The sequence below is a fragment of the Vombatus ursinus genome, unplaced genomic scaffold, assembly GCF_900497805.2.
Source record: "Vombatus ursinus unplaced genomic scaffold, bare-nosed wombat genome assembly UNPS02014818.1, whole genome shotgun sequence".
NCBI lineage: Eukaryota > Metazoa > Chordata > Mammalia > Diprotodontia > Vombatidae > Vombatus > Vombatus ursinus.
The window spans coordinates 13,208,816-13,230,929 of NW_020954596.1; the positions used below are offsets into that span (position 1 = coordinate 13,208,816).

Sequence of the window (22,114 nt, forward strand, 5' to 3'; positions counted from 1 at the left end):
GAATCAGCCAAGATCTTCTCCCCTGGGTTTGGAGGAATATTCATTCACCGAAGGACAGACCAGCCAAATGAAAGTATCTGGAATAGGGCATCTTTAATGAAGAAAGCCAAGAAAATGCCCAATAACTATCTGAAATGTCTCTGGGTGCTAGTCAGGAATGTTTTCATGTCATGGGCAGTTTAGGAAGTACCACAGCTGTTTAGAAAAATCTGTGGACTAAGGAAAAGAGAAATGCCTATTTTTGATGGGTTCAGTGTGTGGAGGAAAGGGACTTAAAGTAACAGGACAATGGAAATCCTTGTCACCAGGCTTAGAAGAAACATTTTGTTCCAAATCCTACCCCCTGCTTCATCCTACCTTCTCAATTTTTAAAAATCTTTTCTATAATATTTTAGGTTTCCCTTTGCTTCTAATCATTCAGAGAACTGTAGATAAACAGTCTATGGCAGTTCACAGAACTGCTGACATTTAAAGCTAGAAGGAATCTTTGAGATCATCTGAGCCAACTCCCTCAGTTTGCCGGTCAGAAAACTGAGGCTTAGAAGGGAAGTTACTTGTCCAAGGTCACACAATAAGTTAGTGGCAGAATCAAGACTTTCTTGTGATTTCATTTTTCATCCTGAAAATAATTTGAAATCCCCTGTATGTGGGAGTGGTGGGGGAGTGGGATTGACATTGAAATGGAGGTTTGGAGTGGCAGCATTACATTTTTTTGACCAAGTTTCAACTGCCCACCAAATTTATTGAGGGTTTGGTGCCCAAACTGCATCAAACTAGTTTGATTTGACATATTAGCTTGTAATATTTGGAGATATATGGATACTTATCAATATTTTCTGACCCTCATTGTCCTACCTGTGTACAATTAGTGTTCTGAGAGTATAATTAGTAAAATTCAAATAACTAGCCTTATACTTGAATACTTACATACCTGTCCATATATTTCCATAACTGCTCCATAGATGATCCATCCATCCAACACATTAAACATAGTTCTCTACTTCTTTTATTATCTTTTAGGTGCAAGTGCATCACTTGAACTGTCCATCCGACCTTTCCTTCTCATTCCATGACCAGTCCATTTTTGTGTTCATACATATCTTCAATTCTGTCATATAGGGCACTTGTGCTCCATTTTTGACAATGTCTTTTGCTTGTGAAGTCCTTAGTTGGTAATATTCCTTCTTGTATCTTTCCATTGATCCATAAAGACAAAATCATTAGGTCAAAGGCTCTTCACATGTTAAATGGATGTGTACGTTTGTGTTGACAATAGTCAACATGACCAATTAATATTGGACCTTGCCCAGGTAAAGTTAGAGGACAGCCTATTGTAGGAGCTTCGCTGTATCAGATACCCACTACAGAATTACTTGGACTGTTGAAGGGCACATGGTTAGGAGAGAGAAATTTATTTTCCCCTATAAATTGCCAAATTATTTTGCATATTGTTGAAATAATTCAAATTTATCCATTTTAGCTCCTCTTCATTAATTCAGTTCAGCAAACATTCATTTCACATCCTGTAGTAATTGTAAAGGATATCAAGATAGATATGACAAAGTCCCTGCTCTCAAGAAGCTTCCAATCTAATCAACTAATCAAGAGGAGAAATTCATACATAAGTAATCATCATATAAGTAAGATAAATTGGCCATATGAAGGAGGTAGAGCCAAGATGGTGGAGAGAAGCCAGGAAGTTGCCTGAGCTCTCCTCAGTTTCCCTCAGAAACAACATTAAATCAAACCACTAAAAGAATTCTGGAGCCACAGAATCCACAAAAAGACAGTGAAACAATTTTCCAGCTCAAGATAACTTAGAATGACTTCAGGAAACATCTGCCTCACTTGGGTGAAGGGGGAGCAGAGCCGAGCACAGGTCGTGTCCTGGCAAGCCAGCAAGAACTTGAAAGTTGGACCTTGAAAGAAAAAAAAACCTTCAAAAGAGAGACATGGAGTAGAAGGAGTCCATTACTGGGCTCCACAAAAGAAGAGATAAAAGCATGGCTGCTCTGGCCCAAGTCACAATATAATACCTAGCAAGTGAATTAATTTGTGAGATAAGAGGATTTTGTGATGTGAAACCTATCCCACTATTATTACCTGATGAATATGAAATGACTGATAATATTTTTAAAGGACTGGTACAAAATACTTTTTCTTTAAAGCTTATTATAGAACATCGTAGTGGCTGTCACTTAGCATTTAAATGATACTTGTAACTTGACAACATAGAGAGGCAGTGTGACATGGTGGATAGAGCGTGGGGCTTCAAACCAAGAAGACCTAGGTTCAAATGCCTCTTCTGATACTTGCTAGTTGTGTCATCCTTGGCAAGTTACTTAATTTTTATGTCTCCAACTATGCTCTAAGCAAGATTTATCTAATAATTAGACATATATAAATTGAGAAAGGGAGGTCTCACCCTGGGAGTTTCCCAGAATGACAGAATCACAGATCATCTGAGTAATTATGTAACCCTGATAATAGGAATTGAGGATATCTGCTTTACTGATGCGTCATGTGAAAGAGATATCCTTAACATTATAGTGTACATATGGAAGGCAACATGGGATAGTCAAAAGATCATTGGACTTAGAGTCAGAACTAGGTCTGACCTGACCCCTATACCTCCTATTTTGGTCTGAATATAGATTACACTCCTAAAATAAGATGCCTTTTTATCCTTGGTCTTGACCTGAAATCTCATTGAGAGTTGTGGGAATTGTAAGTGTAGGAGACTCTTGGCATGGAAATCCCTCTACCCATGCAGGTAACAACATATCTGTAACTTACAATCCTCGAGAGTGGCTTTGAGTACTTAACCATGTTCCCATAGCTGGTGTGAGTCAGAGGCAAAACCTGAAGCCAAGTCTTCCTGATTTCTGGGTAAATCCTCTGTCCACCACAGCAATGACGGCAAACATGCGACCTGCAGGTCATGTGTGGTCCACCATATTCCCAAGTGCAGCCAAGCCAGATTAAAGTATAATTGAGAAATATTTAACAAACTAAATAAAAATGCAATAGATAAAGTCATTTTTTTTTTCTGGTAAGGCAATTGGGGTCAAGTAACTTACCCCAAGTCACACAGCTAGTGAGTGTTATGTGCCTGAGGCCGGATTTGAATTCAGGTCCTCCTGACTCCAGGGCTGGTGTTCTATCCACTACTCCATCTAGCTGCCCCTAAAGTCACTTTTAAAAAGTAAGTCAACATGTGCCCCACAGGGGCACTTATACACAGATTACTAGTCCCTTTTTCTCTTTGTTTCATACCGGTGTACTACAGTAGGCAACACATCTCATGTGTATTTTTATGCATATGTGTTTAGTATAGGGCATCTAGGTGGTGGAGCAGTGGATAAAGTGTGGGGCCAGGAGTCAGGAAGACTCGTTTTCATGATACTTATTAATAATATAATCCTGGGCAAGTACCTTAACCATGTTTGCCTCAGTTTCCTCATCTATAAAATGAGCTAGAGAAGGAAATGGCAAACCACTCCAGTATCTCTGTCAAGGAAATTTTGGGGTCACCAAAAGTGTCAGACATGACTGAAAACAACTGAACAACAACCATAAATATTTAGCATGTATATCTATATAGATATCTACACATAGGCATATGTTTATACATATGGGTGCATGTAGAAAGTGATTATAGGGTCACAGTGTGAAATTTGGGGAAAATAAGTGTAGCCTTTTTCTGGGCCACACCTGTACTACTTGTAAGATTTCACATAGGTCCTGATTCTCTCTGAACCTTGATCTCCTCACCTGTAAAATAGGTATAACATAATTTCACTACCTAGCACAGAGTTTCTACAAGGAAAATTCTTGACAAACCTTAAAATGATGTAGAAATGCACAACATTTTTTCATTTTTAAAGTTATTTAGACAGAAAAAAATTACCTTATTAAAAGTAAAATGCAGTAAATTAGTTAAACATTGAGAACTGTAATTTAGACTCCCCAGGGTCCCCTTCTCATCCCATACCCAATCCTCCCCATCCCTTCCACTAAAACCTTTTACTAAAGAAAATGACCAGGTAATAAATCCCTCTAGCTTGCCCCCTTTTCCCACTCATGCCCCTTTTCACCCCTAACCTGCAAACCAAAGAGAAAAAATTAAAAAAGAAAAAAATACACAGGGAACATTGGCTAAACTCCCAGAAAGAGAGATGGTAGCTAGCTGGCTATGGCACCAATGTGGTATTTACATGAAAGGGATCGGCAGAGATTGTAAATGTTATTTGGGGGAGGGGAGGTCTTTCCTCTTGGGAAAAGGGTTTCTGTGGCCGAATAGGAGATTGGCAGTCCCAGAGGAGGACCTTGTGAAGGCAGTGAGTTTTAGGGCCCAAGTACAAGAATGTCCTAGCTCTTGTAGGGGCTGAGGGATGAGGGGGGGATAGCTGTTGGGAAACCCCTAAAGTGAAGAAGAGGCTAGTAATGGGGGGATCTGAGTCCCTTGTTCCCCTCCTGGGAGTATGCACAGTTCAAGAGGTAGAGGAAATAGTCCCTAATGGGAAGAGGTGGAGGGAGAAGGCTGGGCACTGGAGGTGCCAGGGCACAATTAGAAGAGATGCCTTAGAATATTCTGAGCTGTGCCCCTTTATTCCCATTCTGCAGCCTTTGTGAAGTCAAACAGGTATCTGGGGTGGAGGTGGGGGTCCCAAGAGAACTACCGGGGCTCAGTCACGTCATTCCCCTCAAGACTGTGGTGGCCATAGGGGAGAAGAAAGTTGGTTTTTTAGGTCTGAGGGTAAGTGGAGGTGTCCTGCTTCCCCAGCACTCAGGAAGCAGCTGTCCCCAGGGACCCAGCCAAAGGCCAGAGCAGATTGCAGAGAGGGCTGGGGGTGGTCAATAGGGGAGGAGAGGATTGGGGGGATATCCCCTTCCTCTGGCATCTCCAGACCTGCTGCCCCTCAGGAGGGTCAGTTGGCATCCTTGCGCTGCCTGAGCTGGACTTTGAGGTGCTTCATGCCATTTTGGAAATCATTAATGGCCTGAATAGCAGCCTGTGTACTGGTTGGATTGTCAGAACTCACAAAGCCAAAGCATTTACTCTGATTAGTGGCCAGGTTGACAAAGACCTTGGTAAATATGACACGGCCAAAGGGAACAAACATCTGAAGGATCTCAGAGTCTGTGAACTGCTGGGGCAGGTGATAGATGAAGACGTTGCAGCCATCAGGGCCTTCTCTCTGCTGCTGCTGTTGCTGTTGCTGAGGGAGAGAGGGAAGGGTGGAAGGGTCTGCTGGGTGGCCAAGGCTGGAGGCTGAGGAAAGGCAAGCATGACCATGCTGGAGACTGCTGGGTAGGCTGCTGCATAGTGCTGCATTCCTGCATAGGCCTGCTGGAGGGGGCCCACAGGGGCATCTAGGCCCTGGACTGGATAAGGGTGGACACCATTGGAATAAAGAACATCAAGGGCTGGCTGCCCAGTGGGCTGTGTGGGCACAGGGATGTAGCCATTGATACCTAAAGTGGTAGGAATAGGAGAGACAGGCATGAGAGTGATGGCAAGGAGCAGGGCTGGTTCCTGAAGAGGGAATGATGGGAGTTGTGATCACCCCATTGGCGTTGATGGCAGCCATGTGCTGCATATGAATGGCTGCCACAGTGGCCATGAGGCTGAGGTAGGCACTATGAGCTGCTACCAGGGCCACCTGTTACTGCATCAGGTTTGGGTATAGGCTCGGTAGGCTCCAAACTGGAGGGCAATGGGGCACACGTTTTAGTAATTACTGTCATAACTGTTTTACCTAGAGGTTAAAAAATCATGATAAAATGTTTAAAATGAGTCCCATTCCATTAGTTATTTCTTGATGAGTTCTGCTGTTATTATTGTTGTTATTACCATTATCCTCTTTTTATAAATGGAGCTAAGCACAGTGAACCCTTAGTGATTCAGTAGATGGAGCTTTGGACTTGGAGTCAGGAAGACCTGAGTTCAAATCTAGCCTTAGACACTCATTATCGGTGTGTCCCTGGACAAATGACTCGACCTCTTTCTCTGCCTTAATTTCCCCATCTGTAAAATGGAAAATATTAGCACCTATCTCCCAGGGTAGTTGTAAAGATTAAATGAGATAATATTTGTAAAGCACTTTGTAAATCTTAAACCATTATAAATGCTAGCTGTAAATATTATCTACGTTGTAGTTATTTTATCTATATCATTATGTTGTGATCTTTAACAACAGATTGATGACTGAATATAACTATAAACCATATACCGTAAGTGTCTTACCTCATCTTCACTGGTTTTCAAATAGGGACAGTTTAACTCACTAAGCCAATAGTAAAATCAAAGATATATTCACATTCATAGGAGAGATTTCCTGATTTTATTTAACACGGTATAATAGCCAGCAAACTATTATTAAACAGTGTCACAACTGGAAGGGTTTTCTGTTTCTTCTGAGTGTCAGAGTACTTTTATTATATCTTTTGTGAATTTACCATAATGTATTTTGTTGCACAATTATTTGCATACATGCCTTGTTCTACCCTACTAAAATTTAAACTCATTTAGGGCAGGGCAAGGGACCATGTTGATGCTATTTTTCAATATCTGCATCTGCCCTTACACTTAGAATAAGGTTCCGTACTCATCAGATACTCATTCAGCCCATCAAGAAATATTTATTAAATGCCTACTATGTGTCAGACACTGTCCTACGCCTGGGGATACGAGTACAGAGAATGAGAAAATACTTACTCACAATGACCTTACATCCTAAATGGAAATGCAACAAGTATAAGTAAAAATAAATGCAGTTTAAATATATACTTAATAAATATAAATATACACAAAATAGTTAAATACATGGCAATTTGGGAGGGAGGGAACTAGCAATTAGGGAGATTATAGAAAGCTTTACTTATAAGGTGATGCCAGAACTACTTCTTAAAGGAAAAGAGGCTCTCTTTCTGGCAGAAGGAAAAAAGGAGAGCATCCAGGTGTATGGGACCAGTATAAAGACGTGGAGACAGGAGATAAAGTGCTATATATGAGTCTGAAATTGATTATTGATTGATTAGTAATTTATTAGTCATGAATTTATTAATCTATAACTATTGTAACCAGTTTCTAAAGACAGATTTAGAACTAATTTTTTTTTTTTTTTTAGTGAGGCAGTTGGGGTTAAATGACTTGCCAGGAAGTATTATGTGTCTGAGGCCAGATTTGAAGTCAGGTTCTCTATCCACTGTGCCACCTAGCTGCCCCTTAGAACTATTTTGTATAGGCTTTGGTAGTATGATACTCGATAAGGGGAATAGACTATATATGTAGCTTTGAGCAGTGTAATACTTTTTTTGTTGTTGTTTTGTTGTTTTTTGGTTTTGGCTAGGCAATGGGGTTAAGTGACTTGCCCAGGGTCACACAGCTAGTAAACGTTACGTGTCTGAGGCCGCATTTGAACTCAGGTCCTCCTGAGTCCAGGGCCAGTGCTCTATCCACTGTGCCACCTAGCTGCCCCTAGCAGTATAATACTTGATAGGTGACTGTGCATGTCACTTTGAGTGACCCTGCCACTTGAAGGAGATAAAGAAGATAAATGAAGGGTGATTCAGCCTGGTCAAAGGATGTTTTTCCTAGCACTGGGTTTCTGTAGTATAGGGGAGTGTGGGACTGGGGACTTTCCAAGGATGTTGACTAACTCTGTATCCCTGTCACCATGGGACCTGGAAGACCTCTTTTGTAAGTCACTCTAATTATAGACCAATCACAATCTTAGTTTAGTTGGCACCAGTTGACATCATGTAATGAACTTACATAACCAGACTGTATAAAAGGATGCTCTGATTTTTTGGGTAGGTCTCTCATCACTGAGGGGCCATTGACCTCAACCAATAAATAGAGTCTGCTTGGATTTTTGTGTCTCTGTTCATTCCCTTAATCACAGATTTATCATGACATGAAGAGCATAAAGAAAGCCAGTTTGGCTATATAACAGAATGTGGAAGGGGCAGTAATGTTTAAGAAAGCTGGAAAGATAACTTGGAACCAGGTTGTGTTGAGCTTTTTAAAGAAGTTAAAGGAGAGTTTATATTAGTTAAAGGAGTTTAAAGTTAAAGGAGAGTTTATATTTATTTTATTTAGAACAATAGGAAGCCACTGGAGGTGGTTGAGTAGGAGAGCCACATGTTCAGATCTGTGTTTAAGGAAAATTACTTTGACAGCAGAATGAAGAAAATAGACTGGAATGATGAGGTAGAGAAGAATCATTTAGGTGAGAGATAATGATGGTCTACGCCATGGTGTGGTATCTTTGTAAATGGAGAGGAGGAGGATGCCAATAATATTGTGAAGGGAGAAAAACAGCAAGATTTGGCAACTTAACAGTTATTAAATTTAATTGAATGGAGCTGAGCTGTCTTAGCTGTAAATTACATTCTGTTTTACATCATAAGAGTATTTTTGAAACATAATTTAGAATTAGAGAACATTAGAGTTGGAAAGTAACTTAGAATTTAGACAGTGTCTGAGCTAGGAAAAAAAAAACCTCAGAGACCATCTTGGGGGTGACTTCATCATTTTACGGACAAGAAAATTGAGGCTCTGAGAGGCTGTGAGTTCCCAGGTCATACTTCAAGTTCTTGCCAAAGGTAAGAGTAGAATTCAGATTCTGAGTAACTGAGAGTCCCTTCTTGTTCCCCTAATCTGTGATTCAATAAAATTAGATCCCCAATAATGCAGGCTTACTCTCACCTTCAGAGAATTTCTTCATTTCACAGAATCATAATAATGCAGCAAGCAGAGTCATAGGATCATAGGTTAGGATCTGAAAAAGATTAGTCCAGTCCCTTCAATCAAGTAATCAACAGGTAAGTAATAATCACCTACTTTGTGCTGGCCACTGTGCTCAGCTAAACATGGAGAAAAATGGTGATTTTTCTCTTGGGTTAATAACCAATTATTGAATTAGAACTAAGGATTTTCCATTTCCTATTTCCTCATTCAGAAATCAGTCCCTGTAGGTTATCCAGCCAGCCTTTGAAGGGCAGGGCTGATGATAAGATGAAATATTGGGTGAGATGCACCCAACAAGGAAAACTCAGATCTGATCAAAAGGTAAAGAAATTCTAGTCTGGGTAAAGTGTTTAATTTTGGCCCTCTGTGTTTTAGTCAGACAGGTCTGAGGGGAAGTGGATTCCCCCTTTTATCTAGATTGCCCTAGATGGGAGGTGAGAGAATTGAGTCAAGAAGACCAATTAATAGGCTATTACAGTAGTCTAAGTGGGAAGTGATAAGGCCCTGGACTGGGGCTCAACCTATGAGTAGAGAGGAGATAGATGCAAGAGATGTTGTGGAGGTAGAAGCTATAAAGCATAATAACTGATTGGATTGTGGGGAAGTGGGGAGGACCGATGGCACCAAGGTTATAGCACCTTCATTTTTTCAGATGAGAATGCTAAAGGCCAAAGAATTTAAGTGATTTCCCCAAGGTGATGTGTATAGTAAATAGCAGAGCCAGGATTTGAACCCAGTCCTCTGGTTCCAAATCCAGTACTCTTTCTAACCGGCCACACTTACGTTCCATCTGTACCTGACTAAGAATCCTCTCGGTGACATTTTCACCAAATAGTCATCCAACTTTCATTTGATGATCTCCAGTGACAGGGAACTCACTAACTCCTGAGGCAGCCCATCGCACTTTGAGGTGTTTCTAAATATTAGAAACTTTTTGCTTATTTTGATCCCCAAATTGTCCCTTTGTAGCTTTCTGCACTTTAGAGACAAGTAGAAAGCAGCTTTTCAGTATTCGAAGGGCTGCCATCATCCCCTTCATGCTCTTCTAATATTCTATTCTTCAGGCTAGGCATCCCTGTGCTTATGTGGCACGCTCTTCAGACCCGACCCTGTTCCCCTCCTTGGGTGTGTTCCCTCTTATCAGCGCTCTTGCTAAAGTGGAATAAGGACCCATAACTGAATACAGGGTGTCCCAAAAGACTTAGCGCATTTTTAAGGTTATACAGCTGATAGGAGAACACCCTGTACAGTAGTATACACCTGGTCTGACCAGGACTGAGAACAGTGGAGTTGTCACCCTTCTCCTTCTCTAGACTCCATTTGCATAACTATATGGTCCGGCTAAGATATTTTCCACATCAATATGGGAATGGGGAGTGAATGACAGTATGACCTTCACAGTCTACCTGTGATCGTTTCCAAAAGCCACGTGAAGTTAAAACTTGTAACAGTCATACTCATCTGGCAATTTGTAATTTAGCAAACAGGTGTTCTGTAATCTCAGTGAGGTCATTTTTTAAAAGTATGAACAAGTTTGTGGTTACAAAGCACTGTAACAAATTATCTTATTTCATTTTCACAGCAGGAAGTGTGAAATAGTGAGAATATTATTATCTGCATTTTACAAATGAGGAAATGGAGGTCAAATATCTTTTTTTTCTAGTATCACAAATACCAGGGCTAGGATTTCAACCCAGAGTCTCTGAATCCAAATTCTGTGTTCTTTCTGCTATTAAAAAAATGCCTCACATGTGAATTTTTCAATGTAATTTTCACATATACCCCCCCATTCCTCCCCCAACCCCTGTTTTCTTTTCTATCTAGAAGACAACTTTGAGAATACACACTCATTTTTACAGAGGAGCAAATTAAGGCTCAGAGAAACCAGGCTCCTAGTAGCTAGTACTCAGAAGTACCTTAAAGAGCAGCTACTCCAACACTTTCCTATTATTGAGGCCCACAGAAGGGTTGTGATTTTTCTCAAGGCCATGTATCCAGTCAATAGTGCTAGATCCTGGGTCTCCTGACATGAAATGCCACCATACTTTTTATAATATGACAGTGGACTTAGTGTTGGAAAGTGACCTTGGGAATCAACTCGACCAATTTTACAGATGAAGAAACTGAGGCCCAAAGCTGTTCGGTGATTTTCCCGAGATCCCAGAGATAGTAAATAACAGAACTGGGGTAGAAACAGAGGTCCTGTGACTTCCAGTACACATCCTCTTTATGACACCATGCTGCATCTGGAACCTACCTTCTGCACCACTGAAATGTAAATAGAACCACATACCCAGGACAGGGCCAGGCATACCTAAGTGCTCACAAGCGATTTCTTTTGATTCCTTGCCAGTAGCATGCTATTGCCACATGCATAATGTTTCCAATGATATGCATATTTTTAACTTGAGTAGAAAGCCCATAATTTCTTTTTTTCTTTTTCTTTTTTAACAGGCAGGAGAAAAACACTATCATCCTTCTTGTGCATTATGTGTCAGATGCAGCCAGATGTTTGCGGAAGGCGAGGAAATGTATCTTCAAGGTAAAAAAAAAAAAGATTTGGGAAATACAGGAAGCATAGGGTATCTAGAATTGGTCACAGGATGGGGAAATACAAAAATTTTAACTTAAATGTTTCAATTGAAAGATCTGGTTAATAATAGGACTTGGAGCCTTAAGAGGTTCTAGAGATCATCCAGTGTAGTTTATTTTATATGAATGAATAAATGAATGAGTGAATGAACAAATGAATAAAAAAGCCTTATTAAGGACTTATTATATGCTAGGCACTGTAAAGTTCTGAGGTTATAGACACAAAAATGAAAAAGGCCTTGCCCTCAAGGAGCTTACATTCCAATTGGAGGGGACAACATATACAGTAGGCTAATAGCCAGGGAAGGGTGAAATCACATGGCTAATGAGTAGGGCAATAATTAATATGCCCTTTTCTGAAATAAAAGTAGTCTTGATTTGATTGCTGGTAGTCTTGATAAAAGTTCCCAAAGTAAGAAGTAAATTGGGAGAGGGAACTCTGATAATATATCTAGAGACATGGCAGAATGGTAGTACAGTTTGGTAGCTAGGGCCAGCTAGATATAGGGGATATAGAGATCTCTCCCCAGTCAGCATAGGGATTCCCAAGACTGGGGAGGTGGAGGTCCAGTTAGGGAAGGTACAGTAGCAGGGGCTGCAGGAAGCATCGCAGAAAGGTGCTACATGAAGAAACTGGGGCTCAGATAGAGAAAATGACTTGCCCACATCCTAAAGGTAGTAAATAACATAGACAGGACTTTAACCTATATACTTTGAGACCAAACCTACTGTCCTACTATGCCCTGTGCCAAGGAGTACAATGTCAATGAAATAAGAAATTGATGGAAGTTTTAGGGGACAACATATCCAAAATAAGAGATAGAATCAATGGATTTTTCACAGGGACCTGAGGACCTCTCTTATCCACATCTCTGACTGACAGATGAACTCTAAGATAGATAACAGCTCATATAACTGGTTGTCCAGCAGCTTCTGGAATACTTTTAGTAGTGGGAAACTCATTGCCTCCCAAGTTACCCCGAATTGTTTCTAGACAAATCTAATTATTAGGGAGTTCTTCCCCTTGTACTTTCTACATATAATTTCTAGTTCTCCACTCCATGTACCTCATATTGGTTATAGATTACAAAATTTCATAGCAAAATCAGTCCATTTCTTGCTGCTGTATCAGTTTTATAGAAGAGAGTCTTAGATAGGGAATCCTCTTATTTGGGGACTCAGGATTTGTATTTACAAATAATGATTCCTGCCTGCTTCCCTAAGGCTGGGGCACACATCTTCTTTGTTGAAAGTGAAAGAAAAAGATGTTAATAATGAATGCAGAAAAATCAAACAGCATCTAGAACTTCAGGAATTAATATTAATAGTTCCTTTTTCTTTAGCTTTTTAAGGTTTGCAAGGCCTTTCCTCCCACCACCTCCAATAAGACAGTTAGTTCAAGTATCTTCACCCTCATTTTAGAAATGGAGAAGCTGAGCTTCCCAAAGGTGAATTGACCTGTCCATGGTCCCACAGCTAATAAATTTTAAAACCAGAATTCAAACCAATGTCTTCAGTTCCCAAATTCTATTATTACTTTAATAAAGTGGGCATTTGTCTGAAGAATTCTGAGTTAGAAACCAAGGTTTCTTTATTGATGGGTATCTCTAGCACCTGTCCTTGTTGAATATATAGATTGTAACACAATAAATTCAGGGGGAAAGGAAGTCTCATTAAATAGAAAGATATTTTCTCTTTAATCCTTCTGTTTCAACTGTTTCTAGATTTTTTCCCTTAATATGCTCACTTAATAACCACCAAATTAATATGCATTTGGGTCATTCTGCCAAGGCTCATATATCATGTTTTGCTTGAAATGTCTAAAATTGCCTTTATTTCTATATGCTTGACCAATCTTTGCTGAGTTTGTCCTATTTTGTTCCACTTTTTATCTTTTCATAGTGTAGTCAAAAGAGTACCAGGTTAGGAGTCAGTAGGTCTTGGCTCTAGTTTCATTCTATCACTGACGTACCATGTGACCTTGGGCAAGCAATGCCACATTTTGGGGATTTTGTTTTCTCAACTGGAAAATTAAAGGCATTGAACTAGACTATTGCTAAAGTCTTTCCCAGTTTTTCCTTTCTATATTTTAAGGTCTTTTCTACCTCAAACATTCTACAATTGACTATTACCTTTATTTACTTAACACTTTGGTCAAACAAACAGATGACTTTGGAGATTTTGCTGTTGTTAAGGTGATTCCAAGTCAACTAGATAGAACCAGTTGGAAAGATGAGATACCAAATCTGGTTTCAAATATTACCTTCAAAGGTCTTAATCATACTATACACCCTCATTTATAATATTTTTCCTTTGAAGTCTCTGATTGGATCTAAAATATAATTGATTTATGATTTCAGTTGTCCTTTTTTTTTTTTTAAACACAGCCCAATTTTTCTGGTACCAGTTACAGTCAAATAGAGACTAGCAATCTAAACTGTCTCAAATATTTTCCATTGCTCCTTTTATCAGACAGAAACCAGGCTCATATTCGTTGTTATAAATACTCTGTGAAAGGAACTATTCTGACTGATCTCACTAAAACAAGGCCCTTCTCCTAAGGGTATGAAATTGTCCAGATAGTCCAGATCTTTTCCATGTCTCCCCGCCACCCTCCCCACCCCCCAACTTCTGCTCAACACTCATTCTTGACTCTTTCCAGTGCTCTTTTAAAGACAGTAACTTACTCATGGGAAACAATAGCCTACAGGGCGGGAGTTCTAAGATACAAGCTACTTAATTGAATGAATCAAGGCTGCTGTGACATTGCACACAAGCAGAATTAGGTCAAAAGGGGCAAAAACATTTAACATGATATAGATGACTGAACTATGAGTCAAGGGAACTGACTTCTACTCCCAGACCTGTCACCAATTGCGTGACTTTGGATAAGTCATATTACTATCTCTGACCTCGTTTTTCCTTCATTTTTAAAAGGAGAAGATTGAACTAGACATTCTCCAAGGTCCCTTACATCTCTAATAGTGTATATTCTTTGCTCACTTCCTGGTTTAACATTGTGTTTTATGTAGTAACATTCTGTCATCCCTTCTAGCCCTAACATTCTTTGCTTCTAAGGTTTGTCTGTAGGACATACCCTATACATTCAGGCTACAGTTTATCAATTGTAATTTCATTGGCACTGAAGGCCCTTACCCATAATATCTCTCTCATTGAGCTAACACTTTGATGGATCTGTGATCTTTTCCATGTGGTTTGAATGTCAGAACCCATGTACACCTTCCCATCCTATGGCAGTGTCATCTACATCCTCCTGTGAATGCTCCCCCTGGAAGGTATCCCCAAAGTGCAGAAGTACTTTCCATAGTTCTCTCGACCTTACAGGAAAACCCTTGAGCATATGATGTCTGTTTCTTATCCTTTGCTTTTGTTTTCCATAACTAGCCAGCTTTCTTTTTCAGTTCTACAAATATTTTTATACCTTTCTCATTGTCTCTGAAATACATTTTTTGGGGGGCAATATGCCGCAGCCTATTCAAATCCACCATACATTTTTCTCTGTTGCTCTTTGGGTGATCTACAACTTAAATTCTTTGGATTTGCAGATGTCTACCAGAAGAATAGTGATGTGAAAAAGATAGCCCTTTATTTCAAGGAGAAGCTTAGGCTGATTAAATGAAAAGAAGACCTACACTTTGCTTCTCAGATTCCATAGTTTGTTGTCCCATCATATACTACTAGGACAACTCTATGGCTTGTACGTCCAAGTACAAAAGAGAGTCTGGACAACATGTATTCTTCATCCTCCTGGTTTTTTTTCCCCTGTGGATAATTAGGCTCAATTCATTTGAATAGTTATTGGTTTCATTTAGGAGGCTTTGCAATGTCTGGGGTCTTGGTACATCTAAAGCAGAAGTTATCAGAGGATCTTCTGGGAACCCCTGAGGGTCCCCGTGACTCTTTCAAGGAGTGTGTGAGGTCAGAATCATTTTCCCAGAATACTAAGATGTTTTCATTTCAAGTTCATTTAATTTCATTTCATATAACCCACATAAGAAAGCTTTTGGTGGGCTTATTGATAACTTTTAAGATCTCTAAAGGGACCTGGAAACTAAAAAGTTTGAGAAGTGCCAATCTAGAGGATTTCACCATCTTTAGGGAATCCCTCTTCCATGCAGAAAGAGCGTTAGGTGCCTTTGTTGTTTCATTTATTAACAGCAGCAAACACTTTTGACAAGCGTATCTGTCTCTGTTCAATGCATCACTTCAAGTAAATAATCAGATCATTGAGCAAAGTTATCTTTGTTATTGCATGGAAAATGCCTTGCAGAAGGAGAGCCCTTGAGATGGCACTTGGCTTTACTGAATCAAATGCTTTTTATTGTTAACAAAAACAAGCAACATTCATCAAGGGATCTTATATTCTTGGTGCCTTTCAACCGAATAGCCTGCCCTAGAGGCAGCTAAATCACGTAGTAGATGGAGCTCTGGACCTGGAGTCAGGAAGACCTGAGAATCAGATGAGGTAATATTTGTAAAACTCTTCACGAACCTTAATGTAATATATAATTACTACATTATATTGTGGATGGAAACTCCCAACATTAGAATAAAGGCATTTTGCTTCTAGATGGTCTTATTAAGTGGAATATGTTACTATGAAAAGAGACTATATCAGCCTACTAGGACCGCATGCTAGCAAAAGGATGAATCTGTAGGATTACATAACTTCTGAGAGCAGTATGTTGAGAGATAGTAATAGTAGTAACAAATCCATTATAATATATATTTATTACTCTAACAGGTATAGTCAGCATAAGATTAGGAGTCTGTATGACAATATTTCAAAAAAGGAAGGGAAAAAAGCATTTATTAAGCACCTGCTATGTGCCAAGGACTGCTAAGCACTTTACAAATATTATGTCATTTGATCCTTGCAACTACCTTGAAAGATAGTCGCTGTTATTTTCCCTATTTTACAGTTGAATAAACTGAGTCACATAGAAGTTGGTTGACTTGCCCAGGGTCACATAGCCAGTCCTGTAGGAAGGATTTAAACTCAGGTCTTCCTGAATCCAGGTCCAGTGTTCTATCCATAGTGCCACCTACCTGCCTCTTACTTAATCAAAAAAAGTAAATGTTATACTGGCCATAAATATCTATATTGTTGTTGTTACTACCTAAGATGCATTACCACATAGCACAAAGAACACTGGACTGGGTGACTAGATCTGTCTCTATTATTAACCATGTGATTCTGGGCGTATCACTTCATTTTTCTGAATTTCCATTTCTTCATCCTCACAATCAGTATAATAGCACATGACTGCCCTTCTAGGGTTATTGTGTGGATCTAATAAGACAGCACATGTAAAAGTTAGAAATATATGGCATTCCTTATGAATAAGAAGTGTGAATCTAGCATCATTTTCATGGATCAGAACAAGATAGAAGGTTCCTTAATGAACCTACCCCTATAAGGGCTTCTTCTTGAAAGATTCATGATTATGTTGGTGTTTGAAGGAGATTGGGCTGGGAGGGGGCTGAGTTCCATTGCTCAAGACTTAGTAAATAGTTAGAAAGGTGCCGTGGCAAGGTTACCTAGTTGCTGAATTATGCACCACGCCTTCTTAGAAAGCAGCTCCAATGCTTCTACACTCTCATCTTTTTTTTTTCCCCTGTGGGGTAGAACAACAGCATTTATCCATTTACTAATAAATAAGGCAAAAATAAAGAATGAGATTTCACACCAGGGAGTATTTTTTCCCATTTCTGCTGTGGCACATATTGATTGTATTATTTACTAGAAATTCATAAACCTTTCTAGGCCACTAAAAAATAGACATGCTTGCTTTGCACTCCAGATAAACATCTTGTATCTTGGGGACAAATGATAATTGACCCTTCTTGGCCTATTGTGAAAAACACATTCTATTGACAAATGCATTAAGATTGTCATTCTGAATATCCTCAGGAGCCTTTGCTGGTAGTTTCTTAGGAAAAAAATAAAATGTCATAGGAGTAGGAGTCAAGAAAGCTAGAATCTTGTTGTAACTGAAAAGTTATACCCTTCAGCCTGTCACTTCACCTCTTGGATTTGAGTTTTCTAATTTACACAATGTTCTAAGATACTTTCAAGTTCTAAGATTCTATATTCTAAGGTTTTTTTTTTCAAATTTTAATGTCCCATTGTCTTTATATTTCAAAGACTCTTCTAGATCAGAACAATCTATGTTCTAACGTTCCTTCAAATAGTCTGTGACCTATATTCAGTATAGTACCTGTTCTGTGTACCTTGTAGAGCTTTTGAGAGGCTAGATGGTACCGCTAGAGTTAGAGTTACAGGACTTGGATTCCAGTCCTCCCTCTGATATGTAAGGCTTGTGTGATTTTGGGCAAATTACTCCCCTTCTCTGGGGACTCATTTTTCTCATCTATAAAATGAAGAAATTATTAGATGATCTCTAGGGTCCTTCCAGCTCTAAATCTATGAGCTAATGATCAGTTGAGAAAAAGAATATAAAGCATTTTGCAACTGGAGAGCAATCTGTAAATGTGACCTCTGACTATTATGTAAGCTCTTATTGTTTGGGTTCCAACAGTTGTTAACTGTGGCTTATGGAAGTGAGGAGATTCAAGCTGAGAACCTGTTAACTTCATAAATTAGCATATAATTGGGGTAGAGAGAAGCAATGACTTAATTTTGCCAATAAATTATTTAAGGAAAAAAAGAATGTCACATTCAGTCTCTTTCTTATGGTCTTAATCCATCAACTTGAAAATCTCATTAAAAAGCAGAGCAGCTTAATGCCTTGCAAGGCTGCCCAGAGGGTTGACAATCTTGCAACCTGACTTTAGAGAAATACACACTGGCTCTTGTGGCTTAAATATTTTGAAGTAAGAAAAAACATTCAGATTTACCTGCCTAAGGCCGTCCTTACATGTGACCTTCACAGATCCCACAGTGCTCTTGTGAACCCCCAGTTCTTTAAGAGAGTCGTAGAATTTCAAGCTGGAAATCATCCAAATCGACTTTTCCACTAAAAAATTATTTACAGATGAAGAAACTGAGGACTGCAGATGGGGAAGTTCTTCATTGAAAAATAAACAATCTCTGTGACAGAGCAAGGATTAGAATTCAGAACTCCAAATTCCTATTTTAAAACTTTTTCTGCCACACCACACACTTGATCACACAGCTAACAATTTTCAGAGTTGAGAACTGAACCCAGGTCTCATATTGTTGTTTAGTTATTTCAGTGGTATCCAACTCTTTGTGACCGCATTTGGGGTTTTCCTGGCAAAAATATTGGAGTGGTTTACCATTTCCTTCTCCTTATCTTATAGATGAGGAAACTGAGGCAAACAAGGTTAAGTGACCATCCCAGGGTCACACAACTAATAAGTATCTGAGGCCACATTTAAAGTCAGGTCTTCCTGACTTCATGCCTGGAACTCTATCCACTGCAACACCTAGCTGCCCTGGGTCTCATGATCTGAAAATAAATATATTTTTGAAAATAAATAATTAACTCTAAGTAATTTATTTGCAGGTACATCCATCTGGCATCCAGCCTGTAGACAAGCAGCCAAAACAGAAGAAAAAAACAAGGTAACATGAGTCTTAATTTCATCCCAATTTATTTTCTCCTAATTATTATCTTAATTACTGCCCTCTCCATGTTCCAAGATGTTCATCATTCATTCTTTATATATTTATTGAGTCCACATACTATGTGCCTTGTGTGTAGGGGATGCCAAAGATGTAGAAAATGTGCTTCCCAACTTCCACCTTGGAGAAATGTCCAAAAAGCTGTCCAGCAGTGAGCTGAGGCCATGCAGACACATGGCAAAGTGTCCAGTTGTTTGGCTTATAAATGAGGCTAAAAAGATTGCAGTCTTGGAAGACTTCACAAAAGTGAAACATGAGCTGAACTTTTCAGAAATGAGCAAGTTTTGAAGAGGCAAAGAGGGGACATATCCAAAAAGATCAATATCGGTGTACAAGGAACTAGGTAGACAATTTAGATTCTTTTAAAGATAGAAACAAAGTAGCAGAAGATAGAATGACAGATTTAAAACAGCATCAGAAACTATCAGCCTTAGGCTGATGATAAAAGATGAAGACAATAAAAAGTACCTGGTGATCTTCAGTGAGTTTAAGTCACCAAACTCAGGTAAACTATATCACAAGGCACTATAAGGACTAGCAGATGTAACTTCTGAGCCTCTGGTAGTCATCTCTGATGAACTGTGGTTTCATCTAAATTACTAATCATTAGAGAAATGCAAATGAAAGCAGCTCCAAAGTTGCTTACCCATAAGCCTGGCAAAGAACACAAAAAAGAAAAATGAATAATGTTGGAAGTGCTGAGGGAAAGCAGGCCCATTAGCACTCTGTTTGCAGAGTTGTGAATTGGCTCAGTCATTCTGGAATGCGTTTTAGAATTTTGCCCCCAAAGCCACTAAACTGTACATACCCTCTTATCCAGAGATACCACTACTAGTTCCATACCCCACAGAGGTCACGGAAAGAAAAAAGGGACCCATATATACAAAAATATTTCTATCAGATCTTTTTGTAATATAAAAGAATTAGAAATTTAGGGTGGGGTGCCCTTCAATTGGTGAATGACTGAAAATGGCATATGTTGTCACAATATATTATTGTGCTTTAAGCAATGATGAAAGACTCAGTTTCAAAAAAAAAAAAAACCTGGGGAAAGTTGTAAGAGCTAAAGCAGAGAAAAGTGATTAGAACCAGGACAACAGTTTACATAATAACAACTTGTAAAGACAAATAACTTTGAAAAGATAAACAACTATGAAAGACTTAAGAACTCCAGTCAATGCAGTGACCAGCTATAATCCCAGAGTACTGATGATATCACAATCTTTCTATCCCTGACAGGGAATTGACAAATTCAAGATACAGAATTAAACATACATTTTTGGACTTGGGAAATGGAGGAATTGTGTATGTGCATGTGCATATGCGTGTGTGCGTGCATGCGTGTATGTGAGATACAGAGAGAGAGAGAGAGAGAGAGAAAATGCATATTTGGTATAAGGAATTTATTTTTCTTTTTTTTCAATTGTGGGATTAAGGGGGAAGGTGAGAAGGAGAAGAAATACTTAGGATTGATTTTTTGTTAATTAAACAAGTCATAGATTTGTGCCAGGGAATATTTACTTTGGCAAAGACAAGGAGTTTATAGTGAGTAGTATATTTTAATAGGATAGTGAGGGGATTTTCCTACAGTAAAAGATTCATTCAAGAACCATGAATTAAATATCTATTTGTAATATGTGTTTGGAATTGGTGATACATAGATTAATTATTGGACCCAAAGATTTAGATCGAAAGAGCTAAGATACCTTAGAGTTCAACTAGCATAATTCCTTTCTTTACAAATGACCAAACTGAGGCCCAAAGTGATTTTCTTAAGGTCACCCAGGTGACACAGTCTGGATTCAAATCCAGGTCCTTAGGTATGATACCTTCACAAATGGTGATTTCACCATCTAGTAGGGAGCACATGGTCCAAACATACAGAAGTAAGCAATATCATACAATAAATATGAATTAACTATAATACAGAATAGACCATACTCAAAGTGAAGGTGGTAGAAAGTGAGATCATTTCTAACTAGGGGGAAATTATGTATATTATTTCCTTATATGTATATATTTAATTTTCATACATATGTATGTGTGTATACACACATATATTTTGTGTATGTATGTATGTATATATGTATGTATGTATGGCAGTGATAAGAAAGTAGTCTGGTCCAGACTATGAATAGGGTAGGGTAACACCATCTTAGAAAAAAACCTTGAAAGCCAGGTAGAGGACTTTAGATATAGAAATTAGGGCCTGTTAAAAATTTTATACTAAGATATTCTGTTGAGGAAATCCTAAGTATGGACTATTTTGATATTTTGACATGGAATATACTTGCTCCTGAAGCATGTTTTATCCAGGAACTTATGGTACTAATGAATTTAATAAGCAGAACTAGTAGCTAATTCATACCCTATTATGAGCTCATGTGCATTGTATTCATTGTGGGGAGTTTGGGGTACTTTTCTTGATGTCTGTACTCCTTAGAAAAAACTTGACTGTGGAAGCCTAATAATGTAGTAAGCCTGATCTAATGCAGCTGCCTGTTACTCAGTTTCTGATATTCTACAAATTTAAATCATGTTTGTTCAAACATAACAACATCTGATTTAAAAAAGAATGAAGAAAAAGAAGCCAGATGAGACCAAGGCTAAGCTTATTAGCATTTATTAACAGGCATTTATTAAGCACTTACTTTGTACAAGGCCTTGTGTTTAGTGTTGTTGATATTAAAATGAAATCAGGCCTAGATATTGTCTTTCAAGAACTTAGAAACTATTATGGGAGAGCAAAACTCTAATACAAGACCAAATGTAATACATGTGAAGGAGAAGTACAAACAAAAGACTATGAGAAATTGGAAGGAAGAAAGAGCATTTTTAGTTGGAGGTATTCAAGGGAAGATTTATGGAGGAGCTGACTCCTGTGTTTAGAGGAGAGATCTTATTTTATTTCTATTTTGATTTTAATCTTACTTTTATAGCTATGCTTTGTTTTGCTAAACATTTTCATTTCAAATACAACTCTCTCCTCTCTTCTCCCTCATAAAACATCTCTTATAACAAAGAATTAAAAAAAAAAAGAAATAGTTTAGCAAAACCAATACAACACATTCACCATATCTGACAAAACATGTGATGACAAATAGGGTATCCTGGGGCAGTTGTGTGTGCCA

General features: G+C 38.7%; 1 protein-coding gene and 1 pseudogene across 8 annotated transcripts in view; one reads left to right on the forward strand and one right to left on the reverse strand.

Annotated features, from left to right (window-relative positions):
* Positions 1–22,114, forward strand: part of ABLIM2 (actin binding LIM protein family member 2) — a 301,430-nt gene that overhangs the window by 182,528 nt on the left and 96,788 nt on the right. For all 8 annotated transcript variants that reach the window (XR_003566819.1, XM_027836365.1, XM_027836364.1 and 5 more), the window contains exons 7-8: positions 11,213–11,300; positions 18,865–18,923. Coding sequence is in view for 7 of the 8 variants with exons in the window: in XM_027836365.1 (XP_027692166.1) it covers positions 11,213–11,300; positions 18,865–18,923 (147 nt within the window). In the remaining variant the exon portion in view is untranslated. The remainder of the gene's footprint in view (positions 1–11,212; positions 11,301–18,864; positions 18,924–22,114) is intronic.
* Positions 4,932–5,734, reverse strand: LOC114023550 (annotated as a pseudogene).